Below are 15,199 nucleotides of genomic sequence, written 5' to 3'. Positions count from 1 at the left end.
TTGTCAAGATTTGTTCAGAGGAGGTTTGCCATTGCCTTCCCCTGAGGCTGAGAGAGTGTGACTTCTTGCCCAAGGGTCACCCAGTGGGTTTCATGGCTGAGCAGGGATTCGAACCCTGAGCTCCAGAGTCATAGTCCTGCTTCCAAACCCTCTCAGCTGACAGACCCACAAAGCCTTACTTGCAATTGCCACCAAGGTCCTCACCGCAAAGGAGGACAAGGCACCGCAGAATGTAGGACATTCGAGGGAAAAACAAAGACATGACCACATACAAAGGCTGAAAACCCCCATGGAATATAAATATGAATCCATGCTCAAAATAGAGGACATCTGAGGGGGAAATGGAGGACATGCCAACGTATAAAACCTGAAACACTCAAAAGAATATAAATACGAATCCATGCTCATAATGGAGGACATTTCAGGAAAAATGGAGGACATGCCCACATATAAAAGCTGAAAACATAGAATATAAATATAAATCCATGCTCAAAATGGAGAGCATTTGAAGGGAAATAAAGGCTACGTACGTATAAAAGCTGAAAAACACTCAACGAATATAGATCCATGCTCAAAATGGAGGGCGTTTGGGGGGAAATGGAGGACATGCCCACATGTAAAAACCTGGAAACACTCGTATTAACAAATGGAGGACATTTGAGGCAAAAATGGAGGACATGGCTACATATAAAAGCTGAAAACACAGAATATAAATCTAAATCCAGGATCCAAATGGAGGACGTTTAAGGAAAAGCAGAGGACATGCCCACATATAAAAGCTGAAAGCACTCATAGAAACATAAATCCTCAAAATGGAGGACATTCGAGGGGAAAAAATGGAGGACATGCCCACATATTAAAAAGCTGAAAGCACTCATAGAATGCAATGACAAATCCTTGATCAAAATGGAGGACGTTCGGGGGGATGGAGGACATGCCCCCCATAAACCGCTGAGGACCCTGGGAGTTGTAGTCCGCTTACCCAGAGAACGAGGCTGTCGCAAAGGAGCAGCTGCTCGCTCGGCTTCCCTTCCATGGCGGCGGCGGCGAGGCGTCTTTCTTTCCCCAGCAGCGCCGCCGCCGCGCTCTCCCTGCGCAGCGCACAATGCACCAACCCCACTTACGCCCAGAACAATGCGCAGGCTACGTAGCTCCGCCGACTGTCACCTTCACATTGACACCCATCGCTCGCTCTCAGTCCCTCGAGCCTTTTCGGGAGGGAGGGGTTTGATGACTCATCGGGCCAATCGCGAGCCAGGGAGACTAAGCCGGCGTCGCCGATTCGACCATGTCACAAACCGTTCTGTCCAATCAAATCGAGGCAGGGATGGGAGGGGCGGGAGGACGGCGAGAGAGGAGGGTCTCTTTAGCGCCACCTGGAGGAAGCTTGAGTTACAGGTTGATCTGAGGGAGATTTCCTTCTGACTTCTCTCTTTTTATAGTGCTACTGTTCCACATTCACGGCCTCCTGCTGCATTCTGGGATTTGGAGTTTAGGGAAGGGGCATTTAGAATGCTCAGCCAGGGAGCTCTTAGGCCTCACTGAACTACAAGCCTCAGAATGCAACAGGAGGAAGCAGCCAGAGAAGTTAAAGTGGTATAATAACAGCCCCTAGTCAGAAGGAAATCTCCCTCAGATCAACTTGTAACTCAAGCTTCCTCCAGGTGGCGCTAAACACACCCTCCTCTCTTGCTGAGGCCCCCTCCTCTCCCTAACTCCTGTTGCATTCTGGGATTTGTAGTTTAGAGAGAGCATTTAGAATTCTCAGCCAGGGAGCTCTTAGCCCTCACTAAACTACAAACCCCACAATGCAACAGAAGGCAGCCAGAGTAGTAACAGTGGAATAGTAGCACTATAAGAGTGTGGTGTGATGATCTCCTTGGGACAATATCACACTAGTAGCACTATTATTCCGCTTTAATGGCTACAGTCGTCTCTTGAGGGATGGTGGGATTTGCAGTTGAGGAAGGGGCCTTTAGGGCTCCCAGCCAGAGAGCCCTTAGGCCTCACTGAACTACAAATCCCAGAATGCCACAGGAGGCAGTTGAAGTGGAATAGTAGCGCTATAACAGTGCAAAATATAGATTTTTTAATATATATTGCCAGGTAAACCTTCCCAAGTTTAAATCTGTGACCTTCTCTGCTTTATATCCAACCTGATAACAGCCTAAAAACAGGGGAGGAACTTGTTCATTATAGATTTGCATGGTTTTCATGCCAATCTATGGCAAAAGTTGTCTTGGCCACATGATAATATGGACAAAAAGTATAATGAAATAACTCTTCCCCATAAAATAAAAAAGAGGATAAAGAAATCAAACAGATCAATTTTAAAAATGGATGACATCCTTCACAGAACTATATGTTGTTGTTGTTGTTGTTGTTGTTGTTGTTGTTGTGTGCCTTACTTTCCAACTTATGGCACACTTAAGGCGACCCGATCATGGACCTTTCTGGGGCTGAGTGTGTGACTATATGACAGGCAACCATAAAAAAAGTTGTCTCCATCGGAGGTCTGGGAATATACAAAGTGTTTTTGTTAGATGTTAAAATTGAAAAGGCTTTGTCCAGAAAGAAACAAAGAAAAAGAACACTAGATTGGGAATCAGACATCTCTAGGATAGTAATTCCCAATAAGTGTCCTTTAAAAGGGGGCTGCTGTTGAAAAGGCCCTTTCTTTTATAGCTGCCTCACAATCAGATCCTCACCGCAAAGGAGGACAAGGCACCGCAGAATGTAGGACATTCGAGGGAAAAACAAAGACATGACCACATACAAAAGCTGAAAACCCCCATGGAATATGCAGCTTTAGCACAGCTTCTGGATTCTTAGGATGCATGCATCATTTAAACAGCATACCTCCAAAGAGACCCCCCAAAATTGATACAGACTTTAGAATTTTGGAAAGTGAATACTTTGTTGTTGTTAACTGCCTTCAGTTCAACCATGACTCAAGGTTACTCTGTGGATGAGACAACTCTAAGATCCCCCACCTTCCACAGCTCTGCTTAGGTCCTGCAAAATCCTTCCAATGATGACCTCCCTGATTGAGTCTATCCATCTGGTCTGCAGTCTTCCTCTGTTTCTACTATCTTCAACCTTGCCTAGCACTATTCTCTTTTCTAGTGAGCTGTGCCTTCTCATGATGTGGCCAAATACGACAGCCTCAGTTTGAACATCTTGGCTTCCAAGGAGATTTCAGGCTTGATCTGTTCAAGGACCCATATTTTTGCCTTTTTGGCTGTCCATAGTATCCCCAGCACTCATTTCCAGCACCACATCTCAAAATAGTGGATATTCTTTCTGTCTGCTTTCTTTACTATCCAGCTCTCACGTCCATACATGGTGATGGGGAATACAATGGCTTGGACAATTCTAAGTTTAAGGCTTAGTTGTATATCTTTACTCTTTAGAATTTTGTCTAGTTCTTTCATAGCTACCCTTCAACTTCCTAGTCTTCTTGTTCTTGACTGCACTCACCATTCTGATCAATGTTTGATCCAAGATATGTGAACTCTTGTTTTGATTTCCTCGTTTAGTTTAATTTATGTGTGTCTTCTGTGGTCATTATTTTTGTTTTCTTTATGTCCAGCATTAAGCCTGCCTTTGCACTTTACTAGATATATACTAGACACCAATTTTTTAAAATTTAGGTATAGCGAATGGCTATTACTAAATTGTATCACATCATACTGCATAAACGGGAACCGAATAAATCGCACAATCCTAGTAACCTCTTGTGCATGTCAGGAATCTAGGCTAGATCTTTCTTTGCATGTTAGTTTTTTATCTGCAGGGAAATATTTAATACCAAGGGGCACTGGGATATTTCTTCTTTCTTATCTGACTTGGTATAGCCTAGTAATGTCCAGGATGGGTCACACATAATTTTGATTGTGTAGCTTGCCAATTGTCCACAAATTGCATAAATATTATATATAATATAACGATGTATAAAAGTTTACTAAATCCTACAAGTTCACAGTATTGTATCAATATTTTAATTTTATTTTTTGAGATTAACAGTAAATATCTCATTATGCCCACTGAATAAAATGGAAGCCATAATAATGCCTTGGGATTGCAATGTAAGGCATGTGAATGCTACATGTAGGCTTGGCTGAATGAGCTCACAAGGTTTCTCGTGACTTGGCAGGCTACAAGGCTGACTTTTATCACCTTATTTCTGTTAACACATGGATGGACACAGTACAGTGGAAGACACTGTGATACCTTCTGGACACGAGCCATTAAAACCTGTCCAAAAGGTGGTGAAAGAGAGAAGACCTAGAGTCACCTTGGAAAAAGATATAGAGCAGAGTTTCTTGGCTACAGCCATTGGCAGAAATTCTCTCTGTGTGACACAGTTCATGTGACAATCAATCAGCAGATAATATTTTTATGCCAATCCAGATTATAAATACCTTGACCTATATTGACATTCCAGTTGTGTGTGTGTGTGGGGAGGGATTTGGCAGTTTCCAAGGTTTAATCGTGAGATGTCTTGCTTCCACCTATATACAATTTTTCATCTCTCAAATATATACAGAGGTATATATTTTAATTTCAAGAGAAAAAGTGTTTTACTACTCACATCCACAAACTCTAACAGTGTATGGATACCTGCTAACTTGCTGCCAGCAAAATTTTAGACAATTTTAATTCTAATGAGAGATTTCCCTTTGCAACTAATACCGGAAGAAAAAGAACTTGCAGTCTGTCCTGTGTATACTTTTAAGATTCCCAAATTAAAATTAATTACTGATTAAAATCTGGCCACTATCCCTTGATAAAAAGATTACTGTTTTCTACTCACAAGTGTGATGTAAGTGTAGCTATCCTAATCTTCATGAAAGAAGTGAAATTTGAACCAGTGATAATATATAAAAGCCCTCCCTTCAGCCACCATCTTGAGGGGAGAGAGGCAGGCGAGCTCCAACTGCCTGCCTGGAAGAAGAAAAGCCCTCCCTTCAGCCATCATCTTGAGGGGAGAGAGGCAGGCGAGCTCCAACTGCCTGCCTGAAGAAGAAAAGCCCTCCCTTCAGCCACCATCTTGAGGGGAGAGAGGCAGGCGAGCTCCAACTGCCTGCCTGAAGAAGAAAAGCCCTCCCTTCAGCCACCATCTTGAGGGGAGAGAGGCAGGCGAGCTCCAACTGTCTGCCTGGAAGAAGAAAAGCTCTCCCTTCAGCCATCATCTTGAGGGGAGAGAGGCAGGCGAGCTCCAACTGCCTGCCTGAAGAAGAAAAGCCCTCCCTTCAGCCACCATCTTGAGGGGAGAGAGGCAGGCGAGCTCCAACTGCCTGCCTGTAAAAAGAAAAGCCCTCCCTTCAGCCACCATCTTGAGGGGAGAGAGGCAGGCGAGCTCCAACTGTCTGCCTGAAGAAGAAAAGCCCTCCCTTCAGCCACCATCTTGAGGGGAGAGAGGCAGGCGAGCTCCAACTGCCTGCCTGGAAGAAGAAAAGCCCTCCCTTCAGCCACCATCTTGAGGGGAGAGAGGCAGGCGAGCTCCAACTGCCTGCCTGGAAGAAGAAAAGCCCTCCCTTCAGCCACCATCTTGAGGGGAGAGAGGCAGGCGAGCTCCAACTGCCTGCCTGAAGAAGAAAAGCCCTCCCTTCAGCCACCATCTTGAGGGGAGAGAGGCAGGCGAGCTCCAACTGCCTGCCTGGAAGAAGAAAAGCCCTCCCTTCAGCCACCATCTTGAGGGGAGAGAGGCAGGCGAGCTCCAACTGTCTGCCTGAAGAAGAAAAGCCCTCCCTTCAGCCACCATCTTGAGGGGAGAGAGGCAGGCGAGCTCCAACTGCCTGCCTGGAAGAAGAAAAGCCCTCCCTTCAGCCACCATCTTGAGGGGAGAGAGGCAGGCGAGCTCCAACTGCCTGCCTGGAAGAAGAAAAGCCCTCCCTTCAGCCACCATCTTGAGGGGAGAGAGGCAGGCGAGCTCCAACTGCCTGCCTGGAAGAAGAAAAGCCCTCCCTTCAGCCACCATCTTGAGGGGAGAGAGGCAGGCGAGCTCCAACTGCCTGCCTGGAAGAAGAAAAGCCCTCCCTTCAGCCACCATCTTGAGGGGAGAGAGGCAGGCGAGCTCCAACTGCCTGCCTGGAAGAAGAAAAGCCCTCCCTTCAGCCACCATCTTGAGGGGAGAGAGGCAGGCGAGCTCCAACTGCCTGCCTGAAGAAGAAAAGCCCTCCCTTCAGCCACCATCTTGAGGGGAGAGAGGCAGGCGAGCTCCAACTGCCTGCCTGGAAGAAGAAAAGCCCTCCCTTCAGCCACCATCTTGAGGGGAGAGAGGCAGGCGAGCTCCAACTGTCTGCCTGAAGAAGAAAAGCCCTCCCTTCAGCCACCATCTTGAGGGGAGAGAGGCAGGCGAGCTCCAACTGTCTGCCTGAAGAAGAAAAGCCCTCCCTTCAGCCACCATCTTGAGGGGAGAGAGGCAGGCGAGCTCCAACTGCCTGCCTGGAAGAAGAAAAGCCCTCCCTTCAGCCACCATCTTGAGGGGAGAGAGGCAGGCGAGCTCCAACTGCCTGCCTGAAGAAGAAAAGCCCTCCCTTCAGACACCATCTTGAGGGGAGAGAGGCAGGCGAGCTCCAACTGCCTGCCTGGAAGAAGAAAAGCCCTCCCTTCAGCCACCATCTTGAGGGGAGAGAGGCAGGCGAGCTCCAACTGCCTGCCTGAAGAAGAAAAGCCCTCCCTTCAGCCACCATCTTGAGGGGAGAGAGGCAGGCGAGCTCCAACTGCCTGCCTGGAAGAAGAAAAGCCCTCCCTTCAGCCACCATCTTGAGGGGAGAGAGGCAGGCGAGCTCCAACTGTCTGCCTGGAAGAAGAAAAGCCCTCCCTTCAGCCACCATCTTGAGGGGAGAGAGGCAGGCGAGCTCCAACTGTCTGCCTGAAGAAGAAAAGCCCTCCCTTCAGCCACCATCTTGAGGGGAGAGAGGCAGGCGAGCTCCAACTGCCTGCCTGGAAGAAGAAAAGCCCTCCCTTCAGCCACCATCTTGAGGGGAGAGAGGCAGGCGAGCTCCAACTGCCTGCCTGGAAGAAGAAAAGCCCTCCCTTCAGCCACCATCTTGAGGGGAGAGAGGCAGGCGAGCTCCAACTGCCTGCCTGGAAGAAGAAAAGCCCTCCCTTCAGCCACCATCTTGAGGGGAGAGAGGCAGGCGAGCTCCAACTGCCTGCCTGAAGAAGAAAAGCCCTCCCTTCAGCCACCATCTTGAGGGGAGAGAGGCAGGCGAGCTCCAACTGCCTGCCTGGAAGAAGAAAAGCCCTCCCTTCAGCCACCATCTTGAGGGGAGAGAGGCAGGCGAGCTCCAACTGTCTGCCTGGAAGAAGAAAAGCCCTCCCTTCAGCCACCATCTTGAGGGGAGAGAGGCAGGCGAGCTCCAACTGTCTGCCTGAAGAAGAAAAGCCCTCCCTTCAGCCACCATCTTGAGGGGAGAGAGGCAGGCGAGCTCCAACTGCCTGCCTGGAAGAAGAAAAGCCCTCCCTTCAGCCACCATCTTGAGGGGAGAGAGGCAGGCGAGCTCCAACTGCCTGCCTGAAGAAGAAAAGCCCTCCCTTCAGCCACCATCTTGAGGGGAGAGAGGCAGGCGAGCTCCAACTGCCTGCCTGGAAGAAGAAAAGCCCTCCCTTCAGCCACCATCTTGAGGGGAGAGAGGCAGGCGAGCTCCAACTGCCTGCCTGAAGAAGAAAAGCCCTCCCTTCAGCCACCATCTTGAGGGGAGAGAGGCAGGCGAGCTCCAACTGCCTGCCTGGAAGAAGAAAAGCCCTCCCTTCAGCCACCATCTTGAGGGGAGAGAGGCAGGCGAGCTCCAACTGTCTGCCTGAAGAAGAAAAGCCCTCCCTTCAGCCACCATCTTGAGGGGAGAGAGGCAGGCGAGCTCCAACTGCCTGCCTGGAAGAAGAAAAGCCCTCCCTTCAGCCACCATCTTGAGGGGAGAGAGGCAGGCGAGCTCCAACTGCCTGCCTGGAAGAAGAAAAGCCCTCCCTTCAGCCACCATCTTGAGGGGAGAGAGGCAGGCGAGCTCCAACTGCCTGCCTGGAAGAAGAAAAGCCCTCCCTTCAGCCACCATCTTGAGGGGAGAGAGGCAGGCGAGCTCCAACTGCCTGCCTGGAAGAAGAAAAGCCCTCCCTTCAGCCACCATCTTGAGGGGAGAGAGGCAGGCGAGCTCCAACTGCCTGCCTGGAAGAAGAAAAGCCCTCCCTTCAGCCACCATCTTGAGGGGAGAGAGGCAGGCGAGCTCCAACTGCCTGCCTGAAGAAGAAAAGCCCTCCCTTCAGCCACCATCTTGAGGGGAGAGAGGCAGGCGAGCTCCAACTGCCTGCCTGGAAGAAGAAAAGCCCTCCCTTCAGCCACCATCTTGAGGGGAGAGAGGCAGGCGAGCTCCAACTGTCTGCCTGAAGAAGAAAAGCCCTCCCTTCAGCCACCATCTTGAGGGGAGAGAGGCAGGCGAGCTCCAACTGTCTGCCTGAAGAAGAAAAGCCCTCCCTTCAGCCACCATCTTGAGGGGAGAGAGGCAGGCGAGCTCCAACTGCCTGCCTGGAAGAAGAAAAGCCCTCCCTTCAGCCACCATCTTGAGGGGAGAGAGGCAGGCGAGCTCCAACTGCCTGCCTGAAGAAGAAAAGCCCTCCCTTCAGCCACCATCTTGAGGGGAGAGAGGCAGGCGAGCTCCAACTGCCTGCCTGGAAGAAGAAAAGCCCTCCCTTCAGCCACCATCTTGAGGGGAGAGAGGCAGGCGAGCTCCAACTGCCTGCCTGAAGAAGAAAAGCCCTCCCTTCAGCCACCATCTTGAGGGGAGAGAGGCAGGCGAGCTCCAACTGTCTGCCTGGAAGAAGAAAAGCCCTCCCTTCAGCCACCATCTTGAGGGGAGAGAGGCAGGCGAGCTCCAACTGCCTGCCTGGAAGAAGAAAAGCCCTCCCTTCAGCCACCATCTTGAGGGGAGAGAGGCAGGCAAGAAAAAGAACACTAGATTGGGAATCAGACATCTCTAGGATAGTAATTCCCAATAAGTGTCCTTTAAAAGGGGGCTGCTGTTGAAAAGGCCCTTTCTTTTACAGCTGCCTCACAATCAGATGGCTCATGGATGTGCTTTAAAATAGGTCCCTTATTAAGGTTTTGGGGATATACACTCATCCCTCCACATTCACTGGGCTTAGGGGCACAGGACCCCCATGAATGTGGAAAAACCACAAATAACAAAAACACTATGTTTTTACCTGAGAGAACACCTCTCTAGGAATCTCTAGGTCCTCCAGTGCAACTCTGTGGTCAATGTCCAACAGACACTGACCATAGAACTGCACTGGAGGAGCTACAAGTGCCTAGTGGAGTGTCCTCTCTAGGAATCTCTAGGTCCTTCAGTGCAACTTTTGGTTAAAGTTGACCATAGAGTTGCGCTGGAGGACTTAGATATTCCTAGAGAGAACATGTTAATAAAATCTGTGAATAATCAAATCCGCTAAAGTCTAAGCCACAAATGTGGAGGGACGAGTGTATATCTGCTCATGCATCTGTAAGGGGCACAAGATTTATGCTTGCTCAAAGGTGGCAGCTCTAAGATAAACTATTGTAGTCTATACAGAACTAGCAGCGTTGTCCATTTCATTGCATCCTTTGGCACCCCTTTACTTCAATCATAAGAAGAGCCTCAGTGGTATATGCTTTGAAGAAATTCAACAATTTATCCATAGAATTTAGCGGGGATACTACTTCAGACAGAAAAGTTGAAACATTGTACATCGGGCAGTAAATAGAGAGAACTAAAGTTATCTAAATAATAACTTTAAATAATCTAAATAATAATAATATTCTAGAAACTGCTTTCTTTTGGTGAACTATTTTATAATTCATTCATAACATTCATGGGTTATAAAAATAGGTTCTTCCCTTATGGATTTTGGATGCCACTGATATTTTTAATATTTCAAATGAACCCAGTTCTGTAAAACAAGTAATGTGATATTATCCGGACATTTGTGTAATCATGATCCTTGGATATTATTGTTTTACAATGCATTCTATTTGTATTAACTCTATGTGAGCACCTTAATTCCAAAATGTAAATTGTTAACCCCTTCAAAAAACAGAGCCAACCTATAAAACAGTGGTCCCCAAACTGTGCCCTTTAAGAGATTTTGGACTTTGGTCTCAGCCATGTTGGCCAATAGTCTGGGATTCTGGGAGCTGAAGTCCAAAATCCCTTAAAGAGCACAGTTTGGGGATCACTGCTCTAAAATCATGTCTTGCCATTCTTGACAGAGTAACAAATGGACTGATGCAAATAGGATCTCTAGCAAAAGTTACAGGCCCACTGTATAAGACACTATATGACGGAATTAACAGCTGCTTACCTCAAGGAGTTTACAGTTACAGTGATGGAAACCACATAGCCTGTGTGCTGTATGTAGCATGTGGGAACCCTCCAAAAGACTCCAATCCAAAGAAAGGTGCAAAAAGTTACCCTCCCCCATCTGTGACACCTGGGGGCATATTTAAGGGTTTATTTGCGTATAATGCTTAACACCTTGCTGGAAGTAAATAATTGCACAATGCAACAAAACACAATTTGTCAGATGACAAAGTTTAATTGAAGTATTCAGCGGGTTGCTTTCGCAGGTTTGCTCACATCTGGCCGTTTGTGATTACCCGATCGCTTGTTTGTTTCACTATTCATGGCCTTCTCTTTCTTTCGAACAATCTTTTTTCTGCATGGGGTCTTATTTCTCCCCCCCAAATGTCTCTGAAAATTCTCTTCAATGTTATCTTTGTCCAATGCCTTTTCGGGTTGTTCTGATGACGTACACAAGTACTGGCACTTGCTTCTCAGGTTAATCTCAGTGTCAATAAAACTAATTTTCAGAATATTAATTGTTTTATGCAATTCGTTTCTCCTTTCTGTTTGCATTATAATTTCATCCATTAGAGTCATATAATCATTCTTGTTGCTTTCAGGATTAAGAAGAATGGTTTTCAACAAGTCCAATTTTGTCAAAAGTTCTGATTCATATCGTTGGAATTCTCTAAGTTTCCTTTGTAGATCCCTTTCCTGTTCATCAATGCAATTTCTGACAGATGTTACTATTTCAGATGTGCTTCTCACTTTTTCACTGAGAAACTTGGCATCATTAATTTCTAGTTCATTTAAGTCTTGACTAGTACAGCTCTGAAGTTCTGTGGGGTTAAAGCTCTGTTTTTCAATAAAACTGATCTTTTCCTCTTGCAGAGCAGCCACCTAAGGATAGATTTACAAAAACAACTGGCAAAAATGTATAGCTACTCAGCAACTGGCTTACAAAATCTTATTCAAGAAAAGATGACTGGTGTCTGCTAAATAATCTGTTCTTCTCCATTATATCTCCTCCAGCCTGGTACCCTCCAGCTATTCTGGACCATCAGCATCAACCAGCATAGCCAACTGGCTGGTATGATATGAGCTGTAGTCCAAAGTATCAGGCTGGGAAAAGCTGGTTTAGAAGCAAAAATGTTTTTGAAGAGGATAAATGTACTACCTTAAATATCTTTGTTATCTCGTGTAAAATTATAGCATGGTTGCATCTCTGCATGTAATCAAATGATTTAGAAGCAAGTCCCATTGATTTCATTTCAGAAAAACCCTGTTCAACTGTACATTTGGGAACTCAGTCTGAGGATTAATTTCCCAAGTGATGCTCAATTCATGAGAAGGCAGTCCCCTTGACTCTCTTATCCACCACCTTTGCATGGTGTCCAAAAACCTTATACAGAAACATATGGGAACCTTCCTATGCTTATGTGTGGCAGATTTATTACCTCACATGGTTCATTTTCTTGCACTACTGCCCACATATCTACACATAACAAGTGGCTACTTCTCTTCTACTTGCACTTTTTCAGATATTGGCCCGGTAGGCTTTAAAACTTGCAGGAAAATCAAAGTTTCAGCAAGGTAACAAAATAGAATCTCAAAGGAAAGAGGTATTATGCTTCAGTGTATTCAATGCTAGCAAAACCAACAAGGAATTGTGCCCTCCTTGTGAATATGCAGATGTACATGCCTTGCCAGTTAGGAAGATTGACGCTGAACTAGATGGACTCTGGTCTGATTTAGCTGGGCAATATTTCTTCACATGATATAATACAAACCTCGCCTTAATAGATCAGTCCAGAGTCCATATAGAAACAATTTCCAACCTTCACCTGGAAAGACAAATACAATTTTAAAATGGCATGGGGAAGCAATAAAAATAAAATCACAAGGGAAAATCCTTCCCACTCTGTAAACTGAAGAATAAAAACCAACAACAAAACCCCCAGCATACTATTAACACTCAGAAGTGAATTACTTTAGTTAAAAGCAGTTACTGGAGCCTTACAAATCAGCAGCAGTATATTTTTAAAAACCTAGACAGCATGATGTATACAAAGAAATATACACACACAGGAGAACATGCATCTTATAATTATTTCTGAAAAAGTTGCTAGACAAGAAATGGGAACAAAACAGTAAGTATATTAACAGTCATAAAGGAGACACAGATTAACAGAACAGAGCACTTAAGCTTTTTTACTAGTGAAAGCCACTGTGTTAATTTTAATATATCAAATGTCAGAGCATGTCAAATGTTAGTTCACTGATATTTAGAGTGCAGTGTGCTCTTTAAATTACTTTTTCCTCAAACAAGAAGAAACCTACCTTTCTTATATTCTTGTAAAGTATCATGGGAGATTGAGACCTTATAAGTGAATTTATTAACAATTAGTTTAAACAGTAGTATAATTCTAACTGATTTTCAAATAAACACACATATTCAGTATACTGTTGTGCCATTAGTTTCTTTTGCCAGGCTAAATCTTTTACACATCTTAGGCCATAGACACTTAATCACAGTAAAACAAAAGAGTCAGGGTTAATTTATGACTATCTGAAATTATTGTATCTATTTTGACTATCTAATTACAGTAGGTTATTAAAGGGATGAGCAGGTTTGGGATAGGGAGTGGGGAAGACATCAGCATGAGTATGATCTGCCAAGGTCTAGAAGAAGGCCAAAATGGTGCCCAGCCTAGGTGAAATTGTCCATGCCAATTTCAAAGTGTTCTGTGAACATACAAAAGGACAAGAGTGAGGATAAGCACACTAACTAGCTTCTCTGTCACTCTTGTGCTTACACTGAATACTTTCAGTAGGGAGCCTCTTTCACCATGGAGGAAAATCATGGTTCTACATCACATAACAAGCCTGCATGAATTCAATATGAAATCGCTGAAGTTCATTCTAAACAAAACAACTGCAAGACAAGTGCAGATGAGGTCGAACAGAATAAGCATATTCATCCTCATTCTCTCTACATGTGCCTTAATTAAACTGCCTTGTGTATAGCAGTTATTCTTTTTATTAGCCAATACAGAAAGAGGAAACCATGACTTATGTGACACTAGATCTCACTTTAAACATTCAGCTTATTTGGCCTCACCTTAGAATATGGGCAGAAGAGGTCTCTTATACAATTGTTCAGAGCTTTCAACAAGCTTTTTTGTTACTTGATTTTTAAATTTCTGGTTCTGCCTCTCATATTAGCAATCAGAGTAGATTACATATCATAAAATGATAAATTAATAAACTCCCCACAGCTGTCATGAGAAGTATGTCTGTACATGTTTAGTTACTAGATAAAAACAGAAACTTAGTGGAATTCATGGATTTTCACAAGTCTCCTAAAATAGTGGAGGTAAAAATGCTGTCCATGGGTCACATGCAACACTATAAGCTGTTTTGTGGACACCAAATTCTTTTTGAAAAAAGAACTCCCACATCCCCCCAAAACTGTTGAATTTTTTTGGTCCCAAAATGTTCCACAATGTTCTGTAGGGGTTGAAGTTGAACTCTCACCACAGTTCTGGGCATCTTAAGTGCCAGACAGCCTTTTTAAAAAATCAGGCGTATGTGAGTATATGTGCCTTCAAGTTGCCTATTGACTTATGGCAATCTCATGAATTCCATAGAGTTTTCCTAGGCAAGGAATACTCAGAGGTGTTTTTGCTAATTTCTTACCTCTGAAATATAGCCTACAACACCTGATATTAACTGGTTGTCTCCCATCTAAGTTCTAATCAGGGCTGACCCTGCTTATCTTCCAAGATCAGACGAGACCTAGTGCCTTTAGGGTATGTGCCCTGAAAGTGGGAAAAAGTCCTTTTCTGGGCCTAAAATGGAACATAGAGGGGAAAGAATATGGTGAAATTTCCTGCACACCCTCTATGGGGCCATAGGAGGACATTTTGGGGCAAAAATTGCCAAACCATTTTGGCAGGGCTCAAGGGAAGATAAAGCTCTTCAAGTTTCCCTGGGAAACCAATGAAGCCCTCTTACATCCAACAGTGGCCCGCCCATCCTGAAAAGATGGAATGACCATTGTGAAGTGGATCTTTAAACAGAGCATTCCATACCTATGCAGCTATGTAAGGAGGCACTACCACCTGATTCACTGTACAAGTACAACAAAACAGGCTTCTATATTGCAGATTATCAACTGTGGCCTCCTCATGCTGGTAACCAGAACTGAGCCAGAAAACTGCATCTTAAGTTGTCATATTATATAAGGATGCAAGCTTAGATATATGAATGCAAGAAGAACCTGGTAGACTGTTCTTTTGCTGTGTAAGCAGAGATTTCCAAGTTCCATGGAAGTTTTGTTATTGTGTTATATCACTGTGTTACATGACTGCAACTGACACCAAGACTTCCATGAAGTCTTATGTTCCAAAGCTTTGTGTAGTTAAAAAAAAAGATTCTTTATGAATTCTCATCCTACTTGGCTGAGGTGCCCTTCTATATGTTTGAGGCTAAAACCCTTCATAGATTATAAAGGAACTTGTACAGATTATTTTTAGAACAGCAGCACAGGTGAGTGACTCTTTATGAAATTGCAGCATGCTGTTTTAGCCAAAGTGGTCAAACCACTTAAGATTATTGAAAATAGTGCCCACAATACAACTACAGCAGTAATAAAGACACTACTGAAAACTGTTGATATGTGCCCTCATGTTGTTTCTGGTAACCCTAAGGCAAATCTATTACAAGGTTCTCTCTGCAAGATTGGTTCAAAGGGGGTTTCCCTATGCTCTCCTCTGAGGCCAGTGGGTTTCTAGAGCCAAGTGGGGATTTGAAATCTGGTCTCCAGAGTTGTAGTCCACAATGGTTCTACTGAAAATTGCATATAGATGTTATCTAAT

At 45.0% G+C, this 15,199-nt stretch overlaps 2 protein-coding genes across 3 annotated transcripts in view; both read right to left on the bottom strand.

Moving 5' to 3' along the window:
* Positions 1–1,219, bottom strand: part of HOOK1 (hook microtubule tethering protein 1) — a 41,578-nt gene extending 40,359 nt beyond the window's left edge. For both annotated transcript variants that reach the window (XM_089515267.1, XM_089515268.1), the window contains exon 1: positions 983–1,219. In XM_089515267.1, the coding sequence (XP_089371393.1) occupies positions 983–1,036 (54 nt within the window). In that variant the 5' untranslated portion in view covers positions 1,037–1,219. The remainder of the gene's footprint in view (positions 1–982) is intronic.
* A 9,103-nt stretch (positions 1,220–10,322) lies between these two features.
* Positions 10,323–14,648, bottom strand: LOC149316357 (uncharacterized). The gene is made up of 2 exons (XM_089515271.1): positions 12,660–14,648; positions 10,323–11,219 (listed from the first exon to the last, which is right to left on the bottom strand). Exons 1-2 carry the CDS (start codon positions 12,684–12,686, stop codon positions 10,584–10,586), a joined length of 663 nt encoding a protein of 220 aa, XP_089371397.1. The 5' UTR covers positions 12,687–14,648; the 3' UTR covers positions 10,323–10,583.
* Positions 14,649–15,199: the final 551 nt, after the last annotated feature.

This window comes from Sceloporus occidentalis, unplaced genomic scaffold (genome assembly GCF_023333645.1).
Source record: "Sceloporus occidentalis isolate IW3139 unplaced genomic scaffold, rSceOcc1.0.p SCAF_3, whole genome shotgun sequence".
NCBI lineage: Eukaryota > Metazoa > Chordata > Lepidosauria > Squamata > Phrynosomatidae > Sceloporus > Sceloporus occidentalis.
This window is presented reverse-complemented; position numbering and strand designations above follow the sequence as displayed.

Excerpts from the sequence above, each read along its gene's own strand:
- LOC149316357 (XM_089515271.1), bottom strand. The coding sequence starts at position 12,686 with ATGATACTTTACAAGAATATAAGAAAG. Across the intron at positions 11,220-12,659 it reads TTTACAAGAATATAAGAAAG|GTGGCTGCTCTGCAAGAGGA; the intron begins GTAGGTTTCTTC and ends ATCTATCCTTAG.